The following is a 20738-nucleotide window of genomic DNA, read 5'->3' as shown; positions in this document are numbered from 1 at the left end:
ATGATCTTAAATTGGTTTTAAATACAGACAAAACCAAGCTCATGGTCTTCCATCATTCAAAGATGCTACCGCAGAATATTCCAAATATCACAACATCAAATGGAAAACCTATAGAGCAGGTCTCTCATTATAAGTACTTGGGTTTTATCATAGATCAACAGCTCTCTTTTAAAACTCATATAAATAATCTGGTCTCTAAACTTAGGGCGAAGCTTGGTTTCCTTTTCAGATATAGAACCTGCTTCTCTCTCAGGGTCAGAAAGAAATTAGTGACAGCGACCTTCTTGCCCATTCTCGACTATGGGGACATGCTTTATTTGAGTGCTTCGTCCAAATGTCTCCAGTCCTTGGACACTGTATTTCATGCGGCACTGAGATTTGTCACAGGCTGCAGTTATCTCACCCATCACTGTGAACTATATGCAAAATCAATCTTGCCTTCTCTGAGTGCCCATAGGTATGCACACTGGCTGACCCTAATTTATAAGGCTCTCTTAAGCTTGAGTCCTTATTTGTCCACTTTACTGCAGAAAACAAGCAGCTGCTATGCTTTGCGATCTTGTTCTACACTTGTTTTATCTGTTCCACGAGTAAGGTCTGAATTTGGAAAAAGAGCATTTAGCTTTGCTGCCCCCACAGCATGGAACACTCTACAGTCCAAACTGAAACTTCTTGAAATTATTCCTCTTGGAGCTTTCCGCTCTATATTAAAGGACAGACAGAGTGAGACTATTGGACAGTGTCTGTGTTATAAATCTTAATTTGTTGTCTGTTGTAAAATTGCTTGGATAGTACACGCACTCTATGTTGAAAATGCTGTTGCTTTGGTGATATTGTATGTTTAATTTGTTTTGTTTTGTTTTGGTTCTCATAGTGTTTTGTCTGTTTATGACGTGCTGCAGACCTCTTGGCCAGGTCACCCTTGTGAAAGAGATCATGATCTCAATGGGTTTTTTATCTGGTTAAATAAAGGTTTAAAAAAAAAAAAAAATTAGAGCAAAGTGTTCACCGTAAAACAATGAAAACGGTCTCAGAACCTGGATCAGATATGATGCATTACAGGGTTAAAGATCAGTCTTAAATGTTAGTAAAATTTATGTTGAAGCATTATTTTGATTTTTTTTTCTGTGTCAGATGTCATATTTACTACCTTTAGGGGCATTAGAGGACAAAAAAGTCCTCTCTCAAAAATCTACCACGAGTATTACAGATAAATATTTTTCCCCTTTGTTTTCCTCAGATCTTTCAATAAACTTCAGTCCTAATCAAAATGATTAATATAAATGTTAAGTGTTTTTAACCCTTTAAATGCCAAATATATTACATGTTCTCACTGATTTACTAAAAGGGAAAAAAAAATTATTTCTAATAAAACATGTTTTAAAATCTGTTTTTTAAAGGGATAACCATCCATCCATCCATTTTCTGCTACTTATCCGGAGTCGGGTCGCGGGAGCAGCTGCCTAAGCAGGGAAATCCAGACTTCCCTCTAACCGGCCACATTCACCAGCTCATCCGGAGGATCCCGAGGCGTTCCCAGGTCAGCCGAGATATGTAGTCCGTCCAGCGTGTCCTTGAAGGAAGAGGTCAAAATACAGACCCCATGCATGGAAGCTTCTGTGTTCTTGGGGCCCTGGGCCCTTCGCTCTGGCCGTCCTGGATGGCCGGTGCCTGGCAGAGTTGGCGGTTGCCCACCGGGGCCTGTGCCCTGTGGGGGTCTCTGGCTGGGCCCTTCTTCTGCCGCCCTCTGGGTGGGTCTGGGGTGGTCTTCATGGTGGGGGGGGGCTTGGGTTGGTGTTCCAGGATTGCTGCTGATGTCCCGGGTCTCTGGGCCGCCCTGGTCTGCCTCTAGCCTCCGTAGACGCGTGGTCACATCTGCAGGACCACACTCATCTCTGATCCTCCTCTTCCTCATCCTCTGCATGCAGACTCAGCACTGAGGTGTCCAGTGGGTTTGTACACTAAGAGATGCTTTGGTTCAGGTGTGTGTTTCTGGTACTTTAGTTGTTGTTGTCCTGGTTATTTTTTTAGGAACTCTTGATGATTGTCAGCTTAGTTCACCTGTAAAAGCTGTAGGAAATTCTCTGCTGTGTTTCTGTACAGGTGTAGCAGCTGCTTGTCTGCTGTTAGGTTGGATTGAAGTGTGTTACTTCTATCTGTTGTAATTAAAATAGTTAAATAAATTAAATATGAGCACAGTAAAAGGCCAAGTGAAGGAAGAAATTATTAAAGAAATCCAGACCCATGTACGGAGAATGACAATGGGGAGGTGTCTCCATCTGTGCTATGGGGTGTAAGACTGTAATCAGAAGGAAACTAACTGCTAAATCAGCATATCTGAAAAGGCAAAAACAGGACAAACTAAATTAGAGTTGGACCTAAAAATTCTAGAAAAAGAAGACAAAACTAGTGGGGATGAGAAAACAAAAGAAACCAATTGGATTTATAAAACTGAGACAGACACAGGGTAATATATACATTGCATGTGATGCAAAACATAATCAATAAACCATCAGAAGCAATAATACCGGGATTGGATGCAGAAAGTGTTCCACTCTGTCAGGTGGGATTTCTTATATGCAGTACTGGACAACTTGGTTTTCATCATACATTTGTCTAAAGTATACAATCTCTATATGATAAACCCAGTCTCTCTCCTTCACATTACAACGTGGCAGTTGTCAAGGCTGCTCTATTAGCCCGCCCCTTTGCTGCCAGCCTGGAGCCCGAGACAATGAAAAAACAAAACATTAAAGGTTTACATACCGGGGGAGATCTGTGGATGAGGTTTTCACATATCTAATGCATCCCACTGCATCTCTCCCAGCACTCATGCCAGCACAGGAGGACTTAGCTACAAATGAATTAAGGAAAAAACACTGGTTCTCACATTTAACTATACACAGTCTTATTTAGAAATTTAATTCACAAAATCCAAGACCAACAACAAATGTTTAATCTGGACATGCAGGTTATTCAACTACACAATAGCTGAGCGTATGTGAACCAACCACCAGGGTTCCTCCAGGATTTCTTTACACTGCGAAGCAGAACAAGCCTCCTAATTACACTTAACAGCTGATCAAGGTACACAACTGTTCACATCAAGTTCAAAACTACCAACCAAGACAGAAACCTGGGAGTCCTGGACTCAGACCTGGGAGTAGTCCTGGACTCAGACCTGAGAGTAGTCCTGGACTCAGACCTGAGAGTAGTCCTGGACTCAGACCTGGGAGTAGTCCTGGACTCAGACCTGGGAGTAGTCCTGGACTCAGACCTGAGAGTAGTCCTGGACTCAGACCTGGGAGTAGTCCTGGACTCAGACCTGGGAGTAGTCCTGGACTAAGACCTGGATTTTAGCAGTTATATTAAGACAGCTGTGAAGTCGGCCTGTTATCACTTAAAGAACATCTGGAGGATTAAAGGACTGATGACTAAGAAGGATTTAGTAAAACCTATGCATGAAATCTGCACGGGAACATTTTTTTTTTTTTTTTTTTTTTTAACTTATCTTGCTTTTAATCATTTTAATGTAATTTATTATTTTATTGTGATTATGTGTTGATTATGTGTTGATGCCTTTTACTATTCTAAATATCTGTAATGTCTTTGTTTTATGTAAAGCACTTTGAATTGTCCTGTACATGAAATGTGCTATACAAATAAACTGCCTTGCCTTGCCTTGCCTAAAACTGGTCCACATTTATCTTTAGTAGACTGGACTACTGTAATGCTGTCCTCACAGGTCTCCCTAAAAAGTCCATCAGACACCTGCAGTTAGTCCAGAACGCTGCTGCTCCAGTCCTCACTAAGACCAGGAAAGTAGATTCTAGAACTCCAGTCCTCACTAAGACCAGGAACGTAGATCCTAGAACTCCAGTCCTCAGATCTTTACACTGGCTTCTTGTCATTTAAAGCTTGTTTTAATGTGCCTGTTACCGCTTCCTGCTCCCCCTGTGATGCTTTAATGTTTTATGTAAAGCACTTTGAATCGTCTTCTAGATGAAATGCCGTACAGATAAACTTGCCTTGCCTGTAGACACGACTGCAGAAGATTCTTTTTGGCAGAATTATGTTTGTGTTCAGTCTGTCTCAGATGTCTTTAAGTTAATGTTTTAGTTCATTTTTTCACTGTTACAGGAGCGTCATTTCCCATGGTTATCACAAGCCTAGAGCACCCTCTTGTGGCTGTAGACGGTAACGGTTACTGATTGGTTCATGTCAGTCGGTATGAATTAACATTTAAAGGTCCCATATTATAGATTTTTTCAACAATTTCATATGGGTCTCAGAGGTCCAACAATCCTGTTTTCCAGGTGTATCACCCCAAATTCAGCCTTGGTCCTTAATCTCAGCCGTTCCAGATGTGGCTCTAGTGGCTCTACTGGGAACGGGCTGTTTCTGTGTCTCAGCTAGCCATGGGGGCAGGTTAATGGCAGCATACACTACTGCATGTAGTGGTTATTTCCCTTCACGAGGTCACAAAGGTAGAGATCTCAGACTCCCCTGTTTTAACATTTAAAAAAGTGGAGCAAGTGAGAGGAGACAGAATTTTCTCATTTCTGGGCCTCATACACAGACTATGAGGACACACGTGACTTAGAAAACCTTTAGAAAGTGAATTTTTGGATAATATGGGACCTTTAAAACCTGGTAAATGGTCTGTATTTATTCAGCACTTTTCTGAACCTGGAATGATACCAAAGCGCTTTACAGCATACATCACAGTCACCCATTCACACAGACATCACACACTGATGGTGGAAGCTGCCATGCAAAGCGCCAACCATCAAGAGCAATTAGCGGTTCGGTGTCTTGCTCAGAGACACCTCGAAATGAGCTCGACAGGTCGAGGATCGAACCGGCAGCCCTCAGGCTACAAGATGACCACTCTACCCGCTGAGCCACGCCACCCCAGTTAAATTTAAGTCGCAGCACCAGCCAAACTATGAAAAAAATAGTGTGACTTATAGTCCAGAAAATATGGTTTAATGAATGTTCTTCCAAGGCTGCTGTATCCATTCTAAACGCTCCCAGTAGAAATAACAGATTTTATAGAATAGGACAAAATCCTCTCAAGATATATCTGGTAAGACCAAAGATAAGACTTAGAACATTACAGCAACCCAGAGTCAAAGGGGGACCGGCCTGACCCTGTTTCAAGAGTTATCATCGGGCGGCACAACTAAAGGTTCTGGCAAGATGGAAAGACATGAAGGGCGGCACATGGAGCTGCTCCAATCCAGTTTTTAACGATGAAAGACTGAGAAAACATCTTAGGGAGGAGCTGAATCCATGGCTGGGTTTATCCTTCGTCATCTGGTTTGAGATTATATGAAAGAATGGTCTGACAGAACCGAGTAGGACACCGCGGTGGATCGCACGCGAGTCAGACTTCACACCCAACACAGAAGAGGTTCAGTAAATGGGCTGGGGGAACTCTTTAGGAAGGGGGCCATTAAAGGTTTTCAGGATCTTGAGAATCAGTACAGGTTAAACAACCAGAACTATGGAACAAGCTGTTATAAGGTTCAATTTAGACTAAACAGTCAAGAATTATTAAACTGTTTATTTTGGCATATAAATCAGATCATGACAAGACGTTGATCTCAAAATTGTATAAATTAGTGGAAAATTTAGAAGGTCATAATAGAGTATACCTGTAAGTACAAGAAAAATGGGAAAAAAGAGTCAGGAAAGATAAAATCTATGGAGAATTGGGTTAGGGTTAGGAATGATCATGAAAGGGAGCTTGTTGCTCATTGGTCAGAATATAGTTGGAAAAACACATTTTATAACACCAGCACAACGGAAATATCTGGGAACTAAATGATGATGATGATGAAAAACACTTTATTCAGACATCTTAAACATAGAAAATAGTAATAACGAATAAGCAAAAAATAAACAAACAAAAAAACAAACAAAAAATGCTGGAGACTATGTGGAGAAAATAATTCTATCTCCTCCATCATACCTAGCTTCCTGCAGCCCGCTGTGATGCTTCTAATGTTTATGTGAAGCACTTTGAATTAGCAGTTAAGGTACGTCTGGTTCATACCTTTAAAAAGAGAGACGCAATAATCTAAGTGAGAAAAAAAAAAGCATGCTTGAACCTCTCTAAATCATCATTAGTAGTTGTGATAGGATTCTTCTGTCTCTGCAGGAAAAGATCGGTGTGCAGCAGTTACCTCGGACATAGTAGCGGACTCCAGCCCTGAAACAGCTCCTCCTGGAGATGATGCTCCATTCAAACCCCTTTAGATTGATGCAGCACGGCTGAATGCTGACAACTGGCCAAGAGACAAGTTAAGAACTCAACAAAACTGATGAGGTTGGTTCTGAAAAGTAGATCCTAGACTTCTAAACATGAAGAAATAAGTTAACAGAAACACACTTCATGTAAGTGGAGAGTTTTTTAGTACGGGAGTTTTATTTATGCTTTCCTGGTGAAGAACCCAGCTTCCAACCGGTCCCACGTGGAAGGACTCTGCTCCAGTCGGGAGTATTTATCTTCTCTAGCTCTGGTCAGGTTGGGCCTCGTCTTTCTTCTTCGTTTAATCGCTGCATCTTTACTGACAAACTGGCAGCAGCTGCAACTCACCCTCAGAAACAGGCTGAAGGCCCAGACACCTTGGTCCAGTCAGGAACTCGAGTCCTGTCCCGTCAGACAGAAGCTGTGGTCCAGCACAGCCTCCTGAAGCTGGATTTATACTAGAAATGTGTTCTCGCACTCGAGCGTATGGTTACGGCATCACGTTGTCTTCTGCAGTAACCACATAAGTTCCACACCATGAGTTTTTCTTCCTTTATACCCCCAGCAGCCAGAGATCTTGCTGGTGTTCCTGCAGCATGGGATGGAACATTGTTCTTCCTTTTAGACCACAACAGGAAATGCTCCTGGAAATGCTCAGGAAACTGGACCCACCATCTCACTCCCCATTATTCCAGCCCAGAACATCACTCCACCTCCACCTGATGATGTAGCAACCTTGTTGGGACATGGTGGACATCCACCAACCATCCAGACCTCGATCCATCTGGACCATGCAGATGGATCAAGGTCTGGATGGAGACTTTCCTTCATCAGCCTGTGTTTGAACCGTGTTTTACTAAATAATGAGAGTGCGATTCACACCCTAATTATTTAACAGCATGATGATCTCACTGAAGTTCTCCTGAAATGTCCAAAGTTTTCATTCCTTCCTAAACATATTGAACTATTTCCATCTGCAGAAAGATCACTCTTTTCTCCAGACTGCAGGAAAGCTGGGACCATCTTAATAACGTGGATCGGCCATCAGTAGTTTCCTTTTAATGAAGCTCGCCTGGAAACTCAACATCAAACTTATCTGAGATCGTTATCAGTGACCTAAACAAATGGAGGAACACAAGATCAAGCTAACAGAAAAACTAGAGGTTTCAATAACTGGGACCATACATGGAGAAGAATCTGGAACAGTTTCCATCAGAACAGCACGGTTTCATGTGATCTCCATCTGATGTTTCTAAACTAGAAGACTGATGGTGGTGAGACCATCATCACTGCATCTCTTTCTTTCTTTTTTTTGGGGGGGGGGGGGGTATTTTTTTATCTGAACACCACATCCTGCTATGAAGCTAGGAATGAGCTGGGGCGGAGAGCAGAAAAGGATACAGCCATGGATAACAGGAAAAACAAACTTGTGCAACTGTAAAAGAAGAGCAGACAAAGACGCAGAAAAAATTATTCATCATCAGTTTCTTCTGGAATAAATGCGAAGGTGACCTGTGGACCAAACTGTCCGTATTTGGACTGTTGCTTGTGTTGTTCAACAGACATGAACTCAGTCTTTGTTGTCATTCTTTTGTGTTTCTCTTCTTTCTCAGCAGGTATCGGTCTTAGAGTTACTCTGCTTGTTGACCCAACCATACTGTCCTCTCCACCCCCAACCGGTCCAGGAAGATGGCCGTCCTTCCCTGGTTCTAATGGAGGTTTTGCTCTCCACTGGTTCCACATGAAACTAAGAATAGAGGATTAAATCCAAGAGAAGGTTTCATGCAATCTGCTGGTTTTAGTTATTTTTCATTAACTGGATTACAGGCAAGTGGACCAGATTATAACTCGATGACAGGGAAGTGGACTAGATTAAAATTGGCTTGCAGGGAAGTGGACTGGATTCTAACTGGATTACAGAGAAATGGACAGGATTATAACTGGATGACAGGGAAGTGGACTAGAGTATAACTGGATTACAGGGCTGTGGACTGCACTAAAATTGGATTGCAGGGAAGTGGACTGGATTTTAACCGGATTACAGGGAAGTGGACTAGAAAAAAAACTGGATTGCATGGAAGTGGACTAGATTATAACTGGATTACAGGGAAGTGGACTAGATTCAATTAGATTGCAGGAAAGAAATGGATTATTACTGGATTACAGATAAGTGGACAGGATTATAACTGGATGACAGAAAAGTGGACTGGATCATAACTGGATTACAGGGAAGTGGACTGGATTATAACTGGATGACAGAAAAATGGACTGGATCATAACTGGATTATGGGGAAGTGGACTGGATTATAACTGGATGACAGAAAAGTGGACTGGATCATAACTGGATTATGGGGAAGTGGACTGGATTATAACTGGATGACAGAAAAGTGGACTGGATCATAACTGGATTATGGGGAAGTGGACTGGATTATAACTGGATGACAGAAAAGTGGACTGGATCATAACTGGATTACAGGGAAGTGGACCAGATTATAACTGGATTACAGGGAAGTGGACTGGATTATAACTGGATTACAGGGAAGTGGACTGGATTATAACTGGATGACAGAAAAATGGACTGGATTATAACTGGATTACAGGGAAGTGGACTGGATTATAACTGGATTACAGGGAAGTGGACTGGATTATAACTGGATGACAGAAAAATGGACTGGATTATAACTGGATTATGGGGAAGTGGACTGGATTATACATGGACTGCATTTTTAAAAGCTCTTTCAGACAACCTATTTGTAAATTGGTAGAATATAAACAAAACAGAGTTGAAACTGAATCGAATGCTTTACTTTTAGTCCCAGATTAACAGCATCTCTCAACCCCCCATTCACTCCAAGACACAAATGAACTGTTGTGCAGACCTTCATGAACCACGGTAGACAGATTTTATATTTCTATATCTCCTGTAGTTTGTTTCATGATAATTTAGTTTCAAATATTAGGCTGTTATTTTATTTGAAAGAAAATGTGATTAAACACACAGGCTAAAAACAAAACAACCGTTCACATCTTTCAGTCTGGTCTGTAGGTAACCCTGATGCCAACCACATGCCTCAGTACTCACACCCACACTCAATCCAGTCATCAATGATTGAGAAGTTTCAGTGGCTGTAGCTCTGTGGATTAAGCCACTCAGACAGTGCAATGTTAAAACCACGTTACTGAGGTCATTAATCTGATCTTACCTCTGGCTGGTTGATAAATTCCCTCAGCAGGTGTCCATTCCAGACAAAACGCTGATCTGCCTGGAGCAAAGACAGAACAGGAAGTCTGTTGTCTGGACGCTGACTGGACCCACTGAACAATTCCCCAAACAGATCTCCAACCACAGCAGTGATCTGATGTCTTGTCCAGAAGCTCAAAGATGTTTTAGTGAAGCATCTGTGACATGGTTCCTTGTAGGTGGTTTTGATGTTGTGGCCGGTCTGTACATCTTACCCGCTCCAGAAGGCTCATGTCCTGAAACTCTGGGCTAGTGTTGGCCAGCCGCTGCAGTGTGTGGGTGAGGTCGCAGTCTGTAGCGAAGTAGAAGGCATCAGTGTGAAGCACGTTGCTTATCATGGCCAGGAAGGTCTTGTTGTCCTGCATCTGCAAGACAAACCAATAACAAGTTTTTATTTCCACCAACTTTACAGCAAACTTTGCATCATGTGCAGAGTGGATGTTCCTGAGCTTTGCTGCCATCTAGAGGAACAAATTAGCATTAGCTACTAACTATGGCTAATTATAATGATCAGGATGGTTTTAGTAATGTGTCTATTTACATCATTTCTAAAAACATAAATCAGACGTTACAATCAAACAGTTACTAACTAAGTACTTAAGCACCGTTTTTATCAAATATGTTTTTTTTTACTATTACCTGAGTACTTTTTTTGGGTGACTACTTGTTACCTCTACATACTCGAGTAATGTTATAGTAATGTTATTTTGATGCAAAGCTATTCTTACATGTGCATAATTTTTAGCTACTCTACCCACCTCTGCACATCAGAGAGCTGCGATGAAAAGACATCATACTGTCTGTAAGTGGGTTAGAAATGTGCAAGACTGACCAAATACAGTAAACACACATCTTCAGATCCAAACAGAGCAGAATGTCAGCAGGTGAGAACCCACCTGACTGTCAGTTAGATGCAGGATTGTCTTCTTGTATGGGATGATTTCAAAGTCCAGAGCCTTCCAGACAGCATGGCCCAACAGATCCCCAACCTTCATCTTCTTTGTGATGACTATCAGGTAGGTCCCTGAGAAGCAGGAGGTCAGAATAAGACACTGCATGACGTCCACGTCTAAACTAGCTGGAAAAGCTGTAATTACCTGCTACCAAACGGATAGTTCCCATAATTCCACATACTGGCTTGCTGTCAGCTGACACAGGAATGTCCGTCCTCACTGAGGATGACAACAAAAAGTGAAAAACCATCAGCTGATAATCTGAACGCAAGTGTCAAGGTTTCTTTTGCTCGATTCTAGTTTTATGGTTTTAAATCATTTGATTTACAACTTTGCATGATTTTAACTATTAATAATTGTGTGTGGCTTTTATTTGCTTTGATTGTTTGGGTTTCAGCAGGTTTTATCCTTCACTTGCTGCGTTGCATGATCGTAGAAATCCAGAGCCTCATTTCTAAAGCTGGTGTAGTTACGAAAACTGCTGTGCGCCAATCATAGTCAACTTTGGGGATTTAGAAAAGCCAAACTTGGCGGGAGAATGTTCCTACCTCCACAGCTACTCTAACCCTGCCGTACAAAGAGATGATGAGAGATGTTTGTTTACAATCCACTATTAAGTTTCACACCACGTTAGATATTAAAGCTGTTTGCAGGAATGAATGAAGAGGCATGTTTGGTATTACTACTCCTAAGAATGCTTTTCCTGAAAGCAGCAGGAAGCAGCAATGCTAACATGTAGCATAGCAACATGATGAGGAGAATCTCAGCTAAAAGATGCTACCAAGCACCGGCATCCAAACCAAACACAGTCCAAGCCCCAATGTTAGCAGCTTCTGCTAATTTCTCCACTTCAAACAAACCACACACACAAACAGTCATTTGAAAGCAGAGACACAGCTGGTTACTGCTCTAGTTCAGGTCTTTAATGACATCCGTCTGAGCACAGAAAGCAGGAACATTTCATTCCTGGTACTGTTGGATCTCAGTTCTGCATTTGACATAGTTGACCAGAACATCTCACTAGCCCGGCTGGAAAACTGAGTCGGACTTTCTGGTACTGTAATTAACTGGTTTAAGTCCTGTTTAAAAGACAGGGACTATCTTGTGTCTATAGGAAACTATAAATCTCAGCGAACCAAAATAACCTGTGGAGTTCCCCAAGGCTCCATCCTGGGGCCACTGCTGTTCAACATCTACATGCTGCCACTCGCTCACATTATGGAAACAACTAAACATGTTACCACAGTTATGCTGATGATACACACATCTACATAACCATCTCACCAGGAGACCACAGTCCGATCCAGACTCTGATCACCTGCATGGATCAGATTAAAGATCGGATGGGCCAGAACTTCCTTCAGTTAAATGAAGACTAAACTGAAATATAGTTTTTGAAGCCAAAGAAGGAAAATTAAAAGTCAGTTCTCAGCTTCAAACAGCAAAGTTCAAAACTACCAACCAAGCCAGAAACCTGGGAGTAGTCCTGGACTCAGACCTGGGAGTAGTCCTGGACTCAGACCTGAGAGTAGTCCTGGACTCAGACCTGGGAGTAGTCCTGGACTCAGACCTGGGAGTAGTCCTGGACTCAGACCTGGGAGTAGTCCTGGACTCAGACCTGAGAGTAGTCCTGGACTAAGACCTGGGAGTAGTCCTGGACTAAGACCTGGATTTTAGCAGTTATATTAAGACAGCTGTGAAGTCGGCCTGTTATCACTTAAAGAACATCTGGAGGATTAAAGGACTGATGACTAAGAAGGATTTAGTAAAACTGGTCCACATTTATCTTTAGTAGACTGGACTACTGTAATGCTGTCCTCACAGGTCTCCCTAAAAAGTCCATCAGACACCTGCAGTTAGTCCAGAACGCTGCTGCTCCAGTCCTCACTAAGACCAGGAAAGTAGATTCTAGAACTCCAGTCCTCACTAAGACCAGGAACGTAGATCCTAGAACTCCAGTCCTCAATAAGACCAGGAACGTAGATCCTAGAACTCCAGTCCTCAGATCTTTACACTGGCTTCCTGCTGCTAGTTTACAAAGACCTGAATGGTTTAGGACCAGAATCCATTCAGGATCTTCTGGTTGGTTATGGACCAACCTGATCCCTCAGGTCATCAGGGTCAGGTCTACTTTCTGTTCCCAGAGTCAGAACTAAACGTGGAGAAGCAGCATTCAGCTTTTATGCTCCTCACATGTGGAACAAACTCCCAGAAACCTGCAGGTCTGCTGACTCAGCAGTTTTACATCAGAGTTAAAACTTTTCTATTTGCTGCCTTTTATCAGAACAGCTGTTAATTCCCCACACTGGAACTTTATTTCTGGCTTTTTATCGGTTTTATTTTAGCTTTTTCTGTTTTTATTTAATTTCTTCTATTTCTTTATAGGTTGTTTTTAACACACCTGCTACTGCTTCCTGTAGCCCACTGTCATGCTTTTAATGTTTCATGTTAAGCACTTTGAATTGTCTTCTATTTGAAATGTGACATAGAAATAAACGTGCCTTGCCTTACTAAGATGTCTGTCTCATCACTGTGGGAGCTAGCAGCCAGAATCAGTGTCAAACCACAGCTATTTGGCTAAAGGATGGAAGTCAAAGCTAGCTGGATGTTGTCCTGCTTTCTAAAGAAATCTTCAAAAGCATTTTAATAATGTTGTTTCCAGAAAGAAACCTCCCACATCCAGGTAGAGGTCCTGTAGCCTTTCATCTGTTTCCTCTCAGACAAATCCACAGTTAATATGAAGGATTTAAACATTCTGTACACAGCAGAGAGGATTTAGATGGAATTTGCTTTGTTTCTACATTATTTTGTTATGTTTGCATCAAAAGGCAGAAAAAAATAAACTTTAAAGACCTGGAAGGAGTGTTGATGTGGTTTTACACATTTATAGTGATGGGAATTAATTGTGTGTTCTCTGACACTAAAATAAACGGACCAAGGAAATTTGTAACCATGACATCCCTAAATAACAGCTGTTCTACTGCTCCATGCTTCACGTAGGGTCCTAGGGTCATGCTACAACATTAAGCTATCTCTCTTCTGCTCTCTGATCGTCCACCACTGGCAACACAATGCTAACTTCATTAGCTGGTAACGAATGTTAATAGTTCAAAATTAATGTTATGTGGAAACCAACGAGCAGTGATGGTGAAGTAAAACATCTGTGCTGCCTTTTCAGCGGCTTCCATGTTAAACACAAGTGTGTGTGAGGTGTGAGGGAGCGGTGTGATGACTGACAGCTGTCCTTTTCATCTCAGCCAAGTCTTCTTACCAGCGAGCGTCATCTCAGTCGATACTCTGTCAATAACCAGGACATCATCCACGGAGTCGTCATCATCACAAGCCTCCATGTAAAACTTCTCCGGTGTGGTGTGCCTGTGTGACAGAGGCACGAGACACCAGAAGTCGTTAGTCTAACCGAACCAAGCCACTGAAAATAATCCCAACACTAGCCGCTTCCAACCAGCGGTTAGCCGCTTTCCAGATGTTGGCCTCAGCTAGCTGGAGGCTCAGCAGTTTGATCAGCTAAACCTCATCGGGGAACCAGAACCATCGTTGTGATGTTCTAGATTAATTCAACCTCACTGAGATTAAACTTATCACGAGTCAAAAAACTTTCTGTTGTCTCAAATGTGTTAGCTGAACAGGCTAGCTTAGACATTCTTTTGCAGAATGAGCGTTGTCCGCTACAGCGCGAGAGCTACACAGAGGCTCGCGTGCCTTTTACACACGAACGGAAAACAAAGCGGACACGTTCCAAACGTCACCTGGATCACTTACAATCTGAAACTCTCATAGGTGCTAGCCATCTTTCCTCCGGTGTAACCTCCGTGACGTGTCATCTGCTTCGTCTTCTTCGTCTTCTTCTTCTTCTTCTTCTTCTTCTTCTTCTTCTTCTTCTTCAGGCTTCAACAGCAGCTGGCAGCATGAGAGATGCATTACTGCCGTATTCTGGAAACAGAAAGCAAAGGCAGATCCTCTTTTTTCTCTCTCTCTTCCTTCTTCTTTATCAAACTTTTACAAAATTACAAATAGGCATAAAAAACATTGCATAACAATTCCAAGAACTCCAAACAGCATATGAAAAACTGAAATATATGAATATTGCCAAAAATCAGATAATATAACTTCAAATAGATAGAAAATACAACAAACATACAGCAATGGAGGCAAAAAGTAAATAAATAAATAAATGAAGACAATAGAAAAATGTCATAAAACATGGGCTTAACTTATTATTGTTTCTAATAACTTGGAGAGTCTTGAGGCTTTGTCATTTTTCAGGGTTTTAACTGATGTATAAAGGATCTTTAAATCATTTTTAAAAGCCACAAAGTCTGGAGAAACCTTGAAAAACCTACATTTGTGTATGTAATATTTTCCAATAATTAAAACATTACTGCACAAAAATTCAGTGTTTTTGTTTGGATGAATAACCCCAAACAGAACACCCTTATGAGCAAATGCAGGTATCACAAACTTGACAGATAACCATCCAGAAATTTTATCCCAAAGGGATTTAACTACAATGCAACTGTAGAATAGATGTTCCTGAGTTTCTATGTCATTGTTACAGAAGTTACATACATTGCTGTTCCCATTAAACCTTCCCATTAAAAATTCTCCACATGGGTAAATATCATTTAATGTTTTAAAATGAGCTTCTTTCATCTTTGGTAGTAAAGGAAAAGAGAAAAATCTGGTTCTTACTTTAGTTATATCCATCTCTGGGAATGTTCTAAATTGATGTGTATTTTTTAACAGGAAGAGGAAAAACCTGTTTGTTCATTTGTTGTCTTAAAATTTTGTTGTTTCATTTATAATCCAAAAAGTTATGTTCCTCAATATATAGAGAAGGGGGAACTAGTGTTATATTACAGTAACATTCCTTTAACCACAGGCTTTGATTACTGACAAGTATTGTTTGTGTGGATTGAACTTTAAATTTATTTTTTAAGCTTAAATAATCTAAAATGTCACCATTCATATCCAATAAATGAGTAAAACTCCAGACTCCCTTTTCCTCTCAGGCTCTACAGTATAATGTTTTCCTCTGGTGTAGAATAAGTTTGTTGTTCCAAATGATCGTATTATGTAGGGTGAAGTTGTGTTTGTATAACATTTTCTAATATAATAATACTTGTACATGATATTCTGAAAGTTTAAAAGGCAGTTTCAGAGGATCAAAATCACATTTCAAGAGAAATTTAATTCCACCAACTTTTTTAAACAAATGTGCAGGGAAACTAAACCACAGACTTTCCTCGTTTTTAATCAACAGCTGCAGCCATTTTAATTTTATCGTTGCATTCATGACCCCTAGGAAAATCACCGGGAGGAGACGGACTGACAGCGAATTTTTATCAATTCTTCTGGTCAGATATAAGAGAATTACTCTACGACGTACTGCTCGAATGTTTACAGAATAAAACGTTAACAACGAGGTTTGATCATCTTAATACCAAAACCAAATAAAGATAAAACAATTATTGAACATTTAAGACCAATCACTTTACTACATTTAAATTATAAAATTTTCACACAGGCCTTGGCTACAAGATTAAAAGTGGAACACATACAATCATAAGTGAAACTCAATCTGGTTTCTTACAAAACAGATCGATTCATAACAACATCCGCATTGCTTTAGATGTATTAGATTATAGTCACTTAATAGAAGATGATGGTATTATCCTGTTTCTAGACTTTTTTAAAGCTTTTGACACAATAGAACATCACTTTTTTTTACAGTCACTGCAAAGTTTTGGCTTTGGTGACAGATTTACCAAAATTATATCAATGTTGTACAAGGATATAACAAGTACTATATTACTACAATCAGGGACTACAAGAAGATTTTATATTACAGGAGGAATTCAACAAGGAGATCCAATCAGCCCTCTTCTCTTCATTTTAGGAACAGAGATGTTATCTCTCTATACAAAGAACAATAATACTGTAAGGCCACTGAACGTCCTCTGTTCTTAAAGAAAGATGATCAGATGCCTGAAGCATTAAAAGCTATTTCCTCTTTTTCTGGAGCATCGGGATTAAAACTGAATATGAAAAAATGTGAGATCTTAGCCATGGAAATACTTCTCCCTTGATTTATAACATACCTGTAAAAAACAAAGTAAAATATTTGGGGATTAATATTAATAAAGAGTTTAGAGACCAAGAGAAAACAATCATTCAACCTGTGATAGAAAAAAAAATCAAAGAATCTTTAATAGTTGGCTTCAAAGAAATATTTCAATTTTTGGTAGGATCTTGTTAACTAAAATGGAGGGAATTTCAAGATGAATCTATCCAGCATCTACTTTAAATATATCAAATAAAACTATAAAAGGGATCAACCAAATACACTACAATTTCATCTGGAATAACAAACAACCTTTGATCAGATAAAGTAACGCGGTGCTACCAGCAGCAGAGGGAGGGATGAACGTTACTGATTTTGAAGCAGATCCGCTTTAGTTTTAAATACTGTACTTTTCAAGAGTCCTGTATTCCATATAGATGTATGGAATTTACCAATAAAATAAAAGTTTATTGGTAAATGAAGATTTTTGGTTTTAATTGCCATCAAATGTAAGTTGACAAATAAGCTCTAATCCTAATTACAACAAGTCAGATGCGACGCTGCCCTTTTTTTCTGAAACACAAGTCTCATTCAGCTTCCACTCCATGACATCATGTTACAGTCAAAGCTGTTGGTCTTTAGGAGGATTATTATTAACTTGTTTTCTCTTGGTACAACCAGAACTTCTTTACAATAAGCAGGAAATTTTCCCTGTTCCAAACTGGAAACTGTCCACTGATAACAAGCTGGATGCTCCCTCTTCTCTTTAGTCTGCAGGACACACCGTCCGTGTTTCCACAAACTAGTTCACATCTTCATCCTGTCCCGTGTAGCGGGCGCAGGTTTTATTCTTTCTGAGCATTCCACCTCTGTGAAAGCTCTCCTGGAAGCATGTAATGTTGCCAAGTGCTGCCCTACTCTAGTACTCACAGTGCCCTCTAGAGCAGGTGGTTTATCAACTAGAACAGAAGGGAGGTTAGGACTTTGTCCAAACACAAGCTGATGTGGGCTATAACCACGAACAATGATCATGCTGTTTTTGGCCATAAGGGCCCAGTCTAGAGCAGTTTGCCAACTACACCCATTTTCCTTTTTCACCTTCAGGAGACTCTCAGTCAGTGTCATGTTGTGTCTCTCTAGCAGCCCGTTGCTCCAAGGACTGTATGCTGCTGTGGTCTTTGTCTCTATGTTGAAGTTCTCTGCCATGTCTCGAACCTCTTCATTGTTAAACTCGCCACCGTTGTCTATGTAGATCCGTTTAGGGGCCCCATGGACGCTTATCCATGAGTGAATGAAGGAGTTGACAATCTCTGAGGGCTTCTTGGTCCTCACAATGAAATGTGTGAAGTGATTGATAATGTGAAGGTACCACACACCAGGTTCCAGCTCATGCAGATCCATTGCCACTGTCTCATTGTACTCTGAGGCTAACGGTAAGCCAACGGCAGGTTTTGGCTTTGCTCTGCTGTATTTCTGACATATCTCACAGTCACGGATAATTTCTTGTAGAATAACTGGACAGTCTTTGTCATTATTCCCAGAGCTTTGGATGAGCCTCTGTAGCCTGTCGGCAGAGGCGTGGCCAAACTGCTTGTGGAGTTTCAGAAGAACTTTGCTCTTTTCTTTTGCAGACATCTCTGCTGTGACAACGAGGATTTCACTTTCATTGCAGGTATCTTCTGCTTTCCCATCTCTAATGTCCACACAATAGTGACCTGAACTTGTAAACTCAAGAGGCACTTGTTGTTTAAACATGACAACTCTGTCATTCTCCATGTCTAAAACAGTTCCTGCTTTCTTCAGCGATGTTTTGCTCAACAGTAAGGGGATATCAGCTGGTACAACTTCACTTTCAATGTGGCACTTTGTTTTTCCTATTTTGGCAGGAAGCTTCACTTTTCTGTTGGAATATACAACTTGACCGTCTCCAAATCTAAAAGGCCTGCTGCTTGAAGTCTCTGTTGTTAGGACTTTGTGGGCTAGGCTTTTGCTCAGATCTTTCAAGTAACTCTCTAGCCACTTTTCACCACAAACAGTGCATGTGCACTCTGTGTCAATGATGACAGAACCTAGCGATTCAGTTACAAAAATCTCAGAATCAGTCATAGCTGCTTTAGTAAATAGTGTAATGTTACATTCTTCTGCATGTTTGTCTTCTGTCAACTTTACCTCATTCTTTCGATGAGGACAGTCTTTAGCCCAATGGTATGTGCTCTGACAGATGGCGCATTTTGTTCGTTTACCATATCTGTCCAGTGGATTTGTGCCTTGCTGTGGCTGCCGCTGTCTGCTTTGCTGCGGGCCGTTGCTCCATCTGGATTTGCCCGACGGTCTTTGATCCTTGAAAAAAACTGCATCTTGATTCTCACTGCCATTGTTAGCTCAGGTGGCTTTACCTCCAAATATCCGCTTTAATGCCAACTTCATGGATGCAAACGTCAGATCCGTGCACGCTTTAAGTGCCAGCTGCCTTTTCTTCTCCTCAAGACAAGCCGTGTCTAAAAGTTTAAATGCCAACACAGCATCAGGCAAAGTCATGGCATACTTTTTCATACGATTGTATCTTTGTTCGAACTCTATTATATAGTCTGCCATGGACATCGCACTTTCTTTAGCTATAGAGTTGAAGTGGGAGTATGCCTCGTAAGAGCGGTCTTTTTCTTCTCTCAAGAAAACCGCATCCAGCTTTGCAAGCAATGTTTCCATACCGTCGTCTTTATTTAGATCCTCTGCGGGTATTTCCAGAGCAGTTTCTCTGGCTCTCCCCTCGAGTCCCAACGCCACCGCGAGTGCCTGCTTCTTCTTGTCCAAATCCATAACCAGTCTCCAAATACTGACTTCATTTTCCAGGCCTCGTATGGTCTGGCTTCATCAAACTTTGACGGTACTTTGTAATTGGAAACCATCCTCTGCTACCATGAAAAGACTACCACAAACACGACGTTTGTATCGTTTTCGAACATTTATTTTTCCTCCATCAACGTTTCCCCAGTTACACCCCGCCACAGCCGAACCGGAAGACACAAACCCTTTTTTTACACCGGAAGTTAACACTCCTCCGGAAGTTAACACCTAATGCCATTAAAGGCTCATCATCCAGAGGGAAGTTTGCTTCCCTCTTTACGTACATCCCCGGACCCCTCTTACTTCCCTCTCTCTCTGTCTCACACACACACACACACACACGTAGGGAGTTGGGAGGCGTGGAGCCATGGGGGGTGGAACGGAGGAGACCATTCAGTGGTCTCCTTGGATGCACCCCGTGGCAACTCTCCTTTCAGTTTTAATTGCACCAAGACACCAAAACACAAGAAACACAACACACAAACAACACCTGGGGGGCATGGCATGCTGTGCCTGTCGGGCGGGGCCACTTTGGTGGTCCGGCTCCCGGCTCATTGCGGTCACTGCCCTTCAATTTTAATTGCACACAACACACACTACATAAACAGTCAGGAGCGGGTATTGGGGACCTCTCACACCCCTGTTCCCCCTGTGTGTGGCCGGGGGCAGGCAGGGGGAGGTGGTTGCCCCGGGGCCGGGTCCCGGGGTGGCTGCGCTATTGGGCTGCTGGCTCTATGGGTATTGGGTCAAGGGGGGGTGCTTGGGGCTCGCTGTCCTCTGGTCCGCCTGGGGTGTCCCCCACTGGGCATGGTGGGTGGGTTGTGTGTGGCATGACTGTGTGGTGGTGAGTGCTTGTGGGTGCGGCGTGGGGGAGGGTGTGAGTGTGGGGTTATATGGAGTGCAGATTGGAGTAGGTGAGGAGTCGGGGGAGGGGGTCAATAGCACCCTGGTTCCTAGGGTGTGCGGCTGGAACATCGGGGTGTGCGCTGGCCTGCTCCGGGTGGCTGTCTGGGGGGGCCTGGTACTCCTAGGCATGTTGCGGGCCCTCTGCCTTTGGGGGGTGGGGTCCTGGCCCTTTGCTTGGGCTGCCCTGGGTGGCCTGTCCCTGGCGGGGCGGGCGGCTGCTGATCTTGGCCCACTGGGACCTGTGCCCCGGGACCATGGGGGGCTCTTGCTGGGGCTCTCCTCTGCCACCCTTTGGGTGGGGCTGGAGTTGTCTTCGTGGTGGGGTGGCTTGGGTTGGTGCTCCGGGTCTGCTGCTGGGGACCCGGGCCTCTGGCCCTGGTCTGCCTCTGGCCTCCGTGGAGGCGTGGTCGCATTTGTATGATCTCACTCACCACTCTTCATCACTGATCACTCCTT

The 20738-nt window shown here is 42.1% G+C and overlaps 1 protein-coding gene across 1 annotated transcript in view; it reads right to left on the bottom strand.

The window, feature by feature from the left end:
- Positions 1 to 14372, bottom strand: part of sacm1lb (SAC1 like phosphatidylinositide phosphatase b) — a 38813-nt gene extending 24441 nt beyond the window's left edge. The window contains exons 1-8 of the mRNA XM_041988168.1: positions 14231 to 14372; positions 13722 to 13825; positions 10595 to 10669; positions 10394 to 10521; positions 9713 to 9862; positions 9460 to 9519; positions 7658 to 7691; positions 6192 to 6293 (exon numbers count right to left, since the gene is read on the bottom strand). Coding sequence (XP_041844102.1) covers positions 6192 to 6293; positions 7658 to 7691; positions 9460 to 9519; positions 9713 to 9862; positions 10394 to 10521; positions 10595 to 10669; positions 13722 to 13825; positions 14231 to 14292 — 715 coding nt within the window. The 5' untranslated portion in view covers positions 14293 to 14372. The remainder of the gene's footprint in view (positions 1 to 6191; positions 6294 to 7657; positions 7692 to 9459; positions 9520 to 9712; positions 9863 to 10393; positions 10522 to 10594; positions 10670 to 13721; positions 13826 to 14230) is intronic.
- Between the last annotated feature and the right edge of the window lie 6366 nt (positions 14373 to 20738).

The sequence above is a fragment of the Melanotaenia boesemani genome, chromosome 6, assembly GCF_017639745.1.
Source record: "Melanotaenia boesemani isolate fMelBoe1 chromosome 6, fMelBoe1.pri, whole genome shotgun sequence".
NCBI lineage: Eukaryota > Metazoa > Chordata > Actinopteri > Atheriniformes > Melanotaeniidae > Melanotaenia > Melanotaenia boesemani.
The sequence above is the reverse complement of the archived record's forward strand: the minus strand, read 5'-3'. Positions and strand labels throughout refer to the sequence as shown.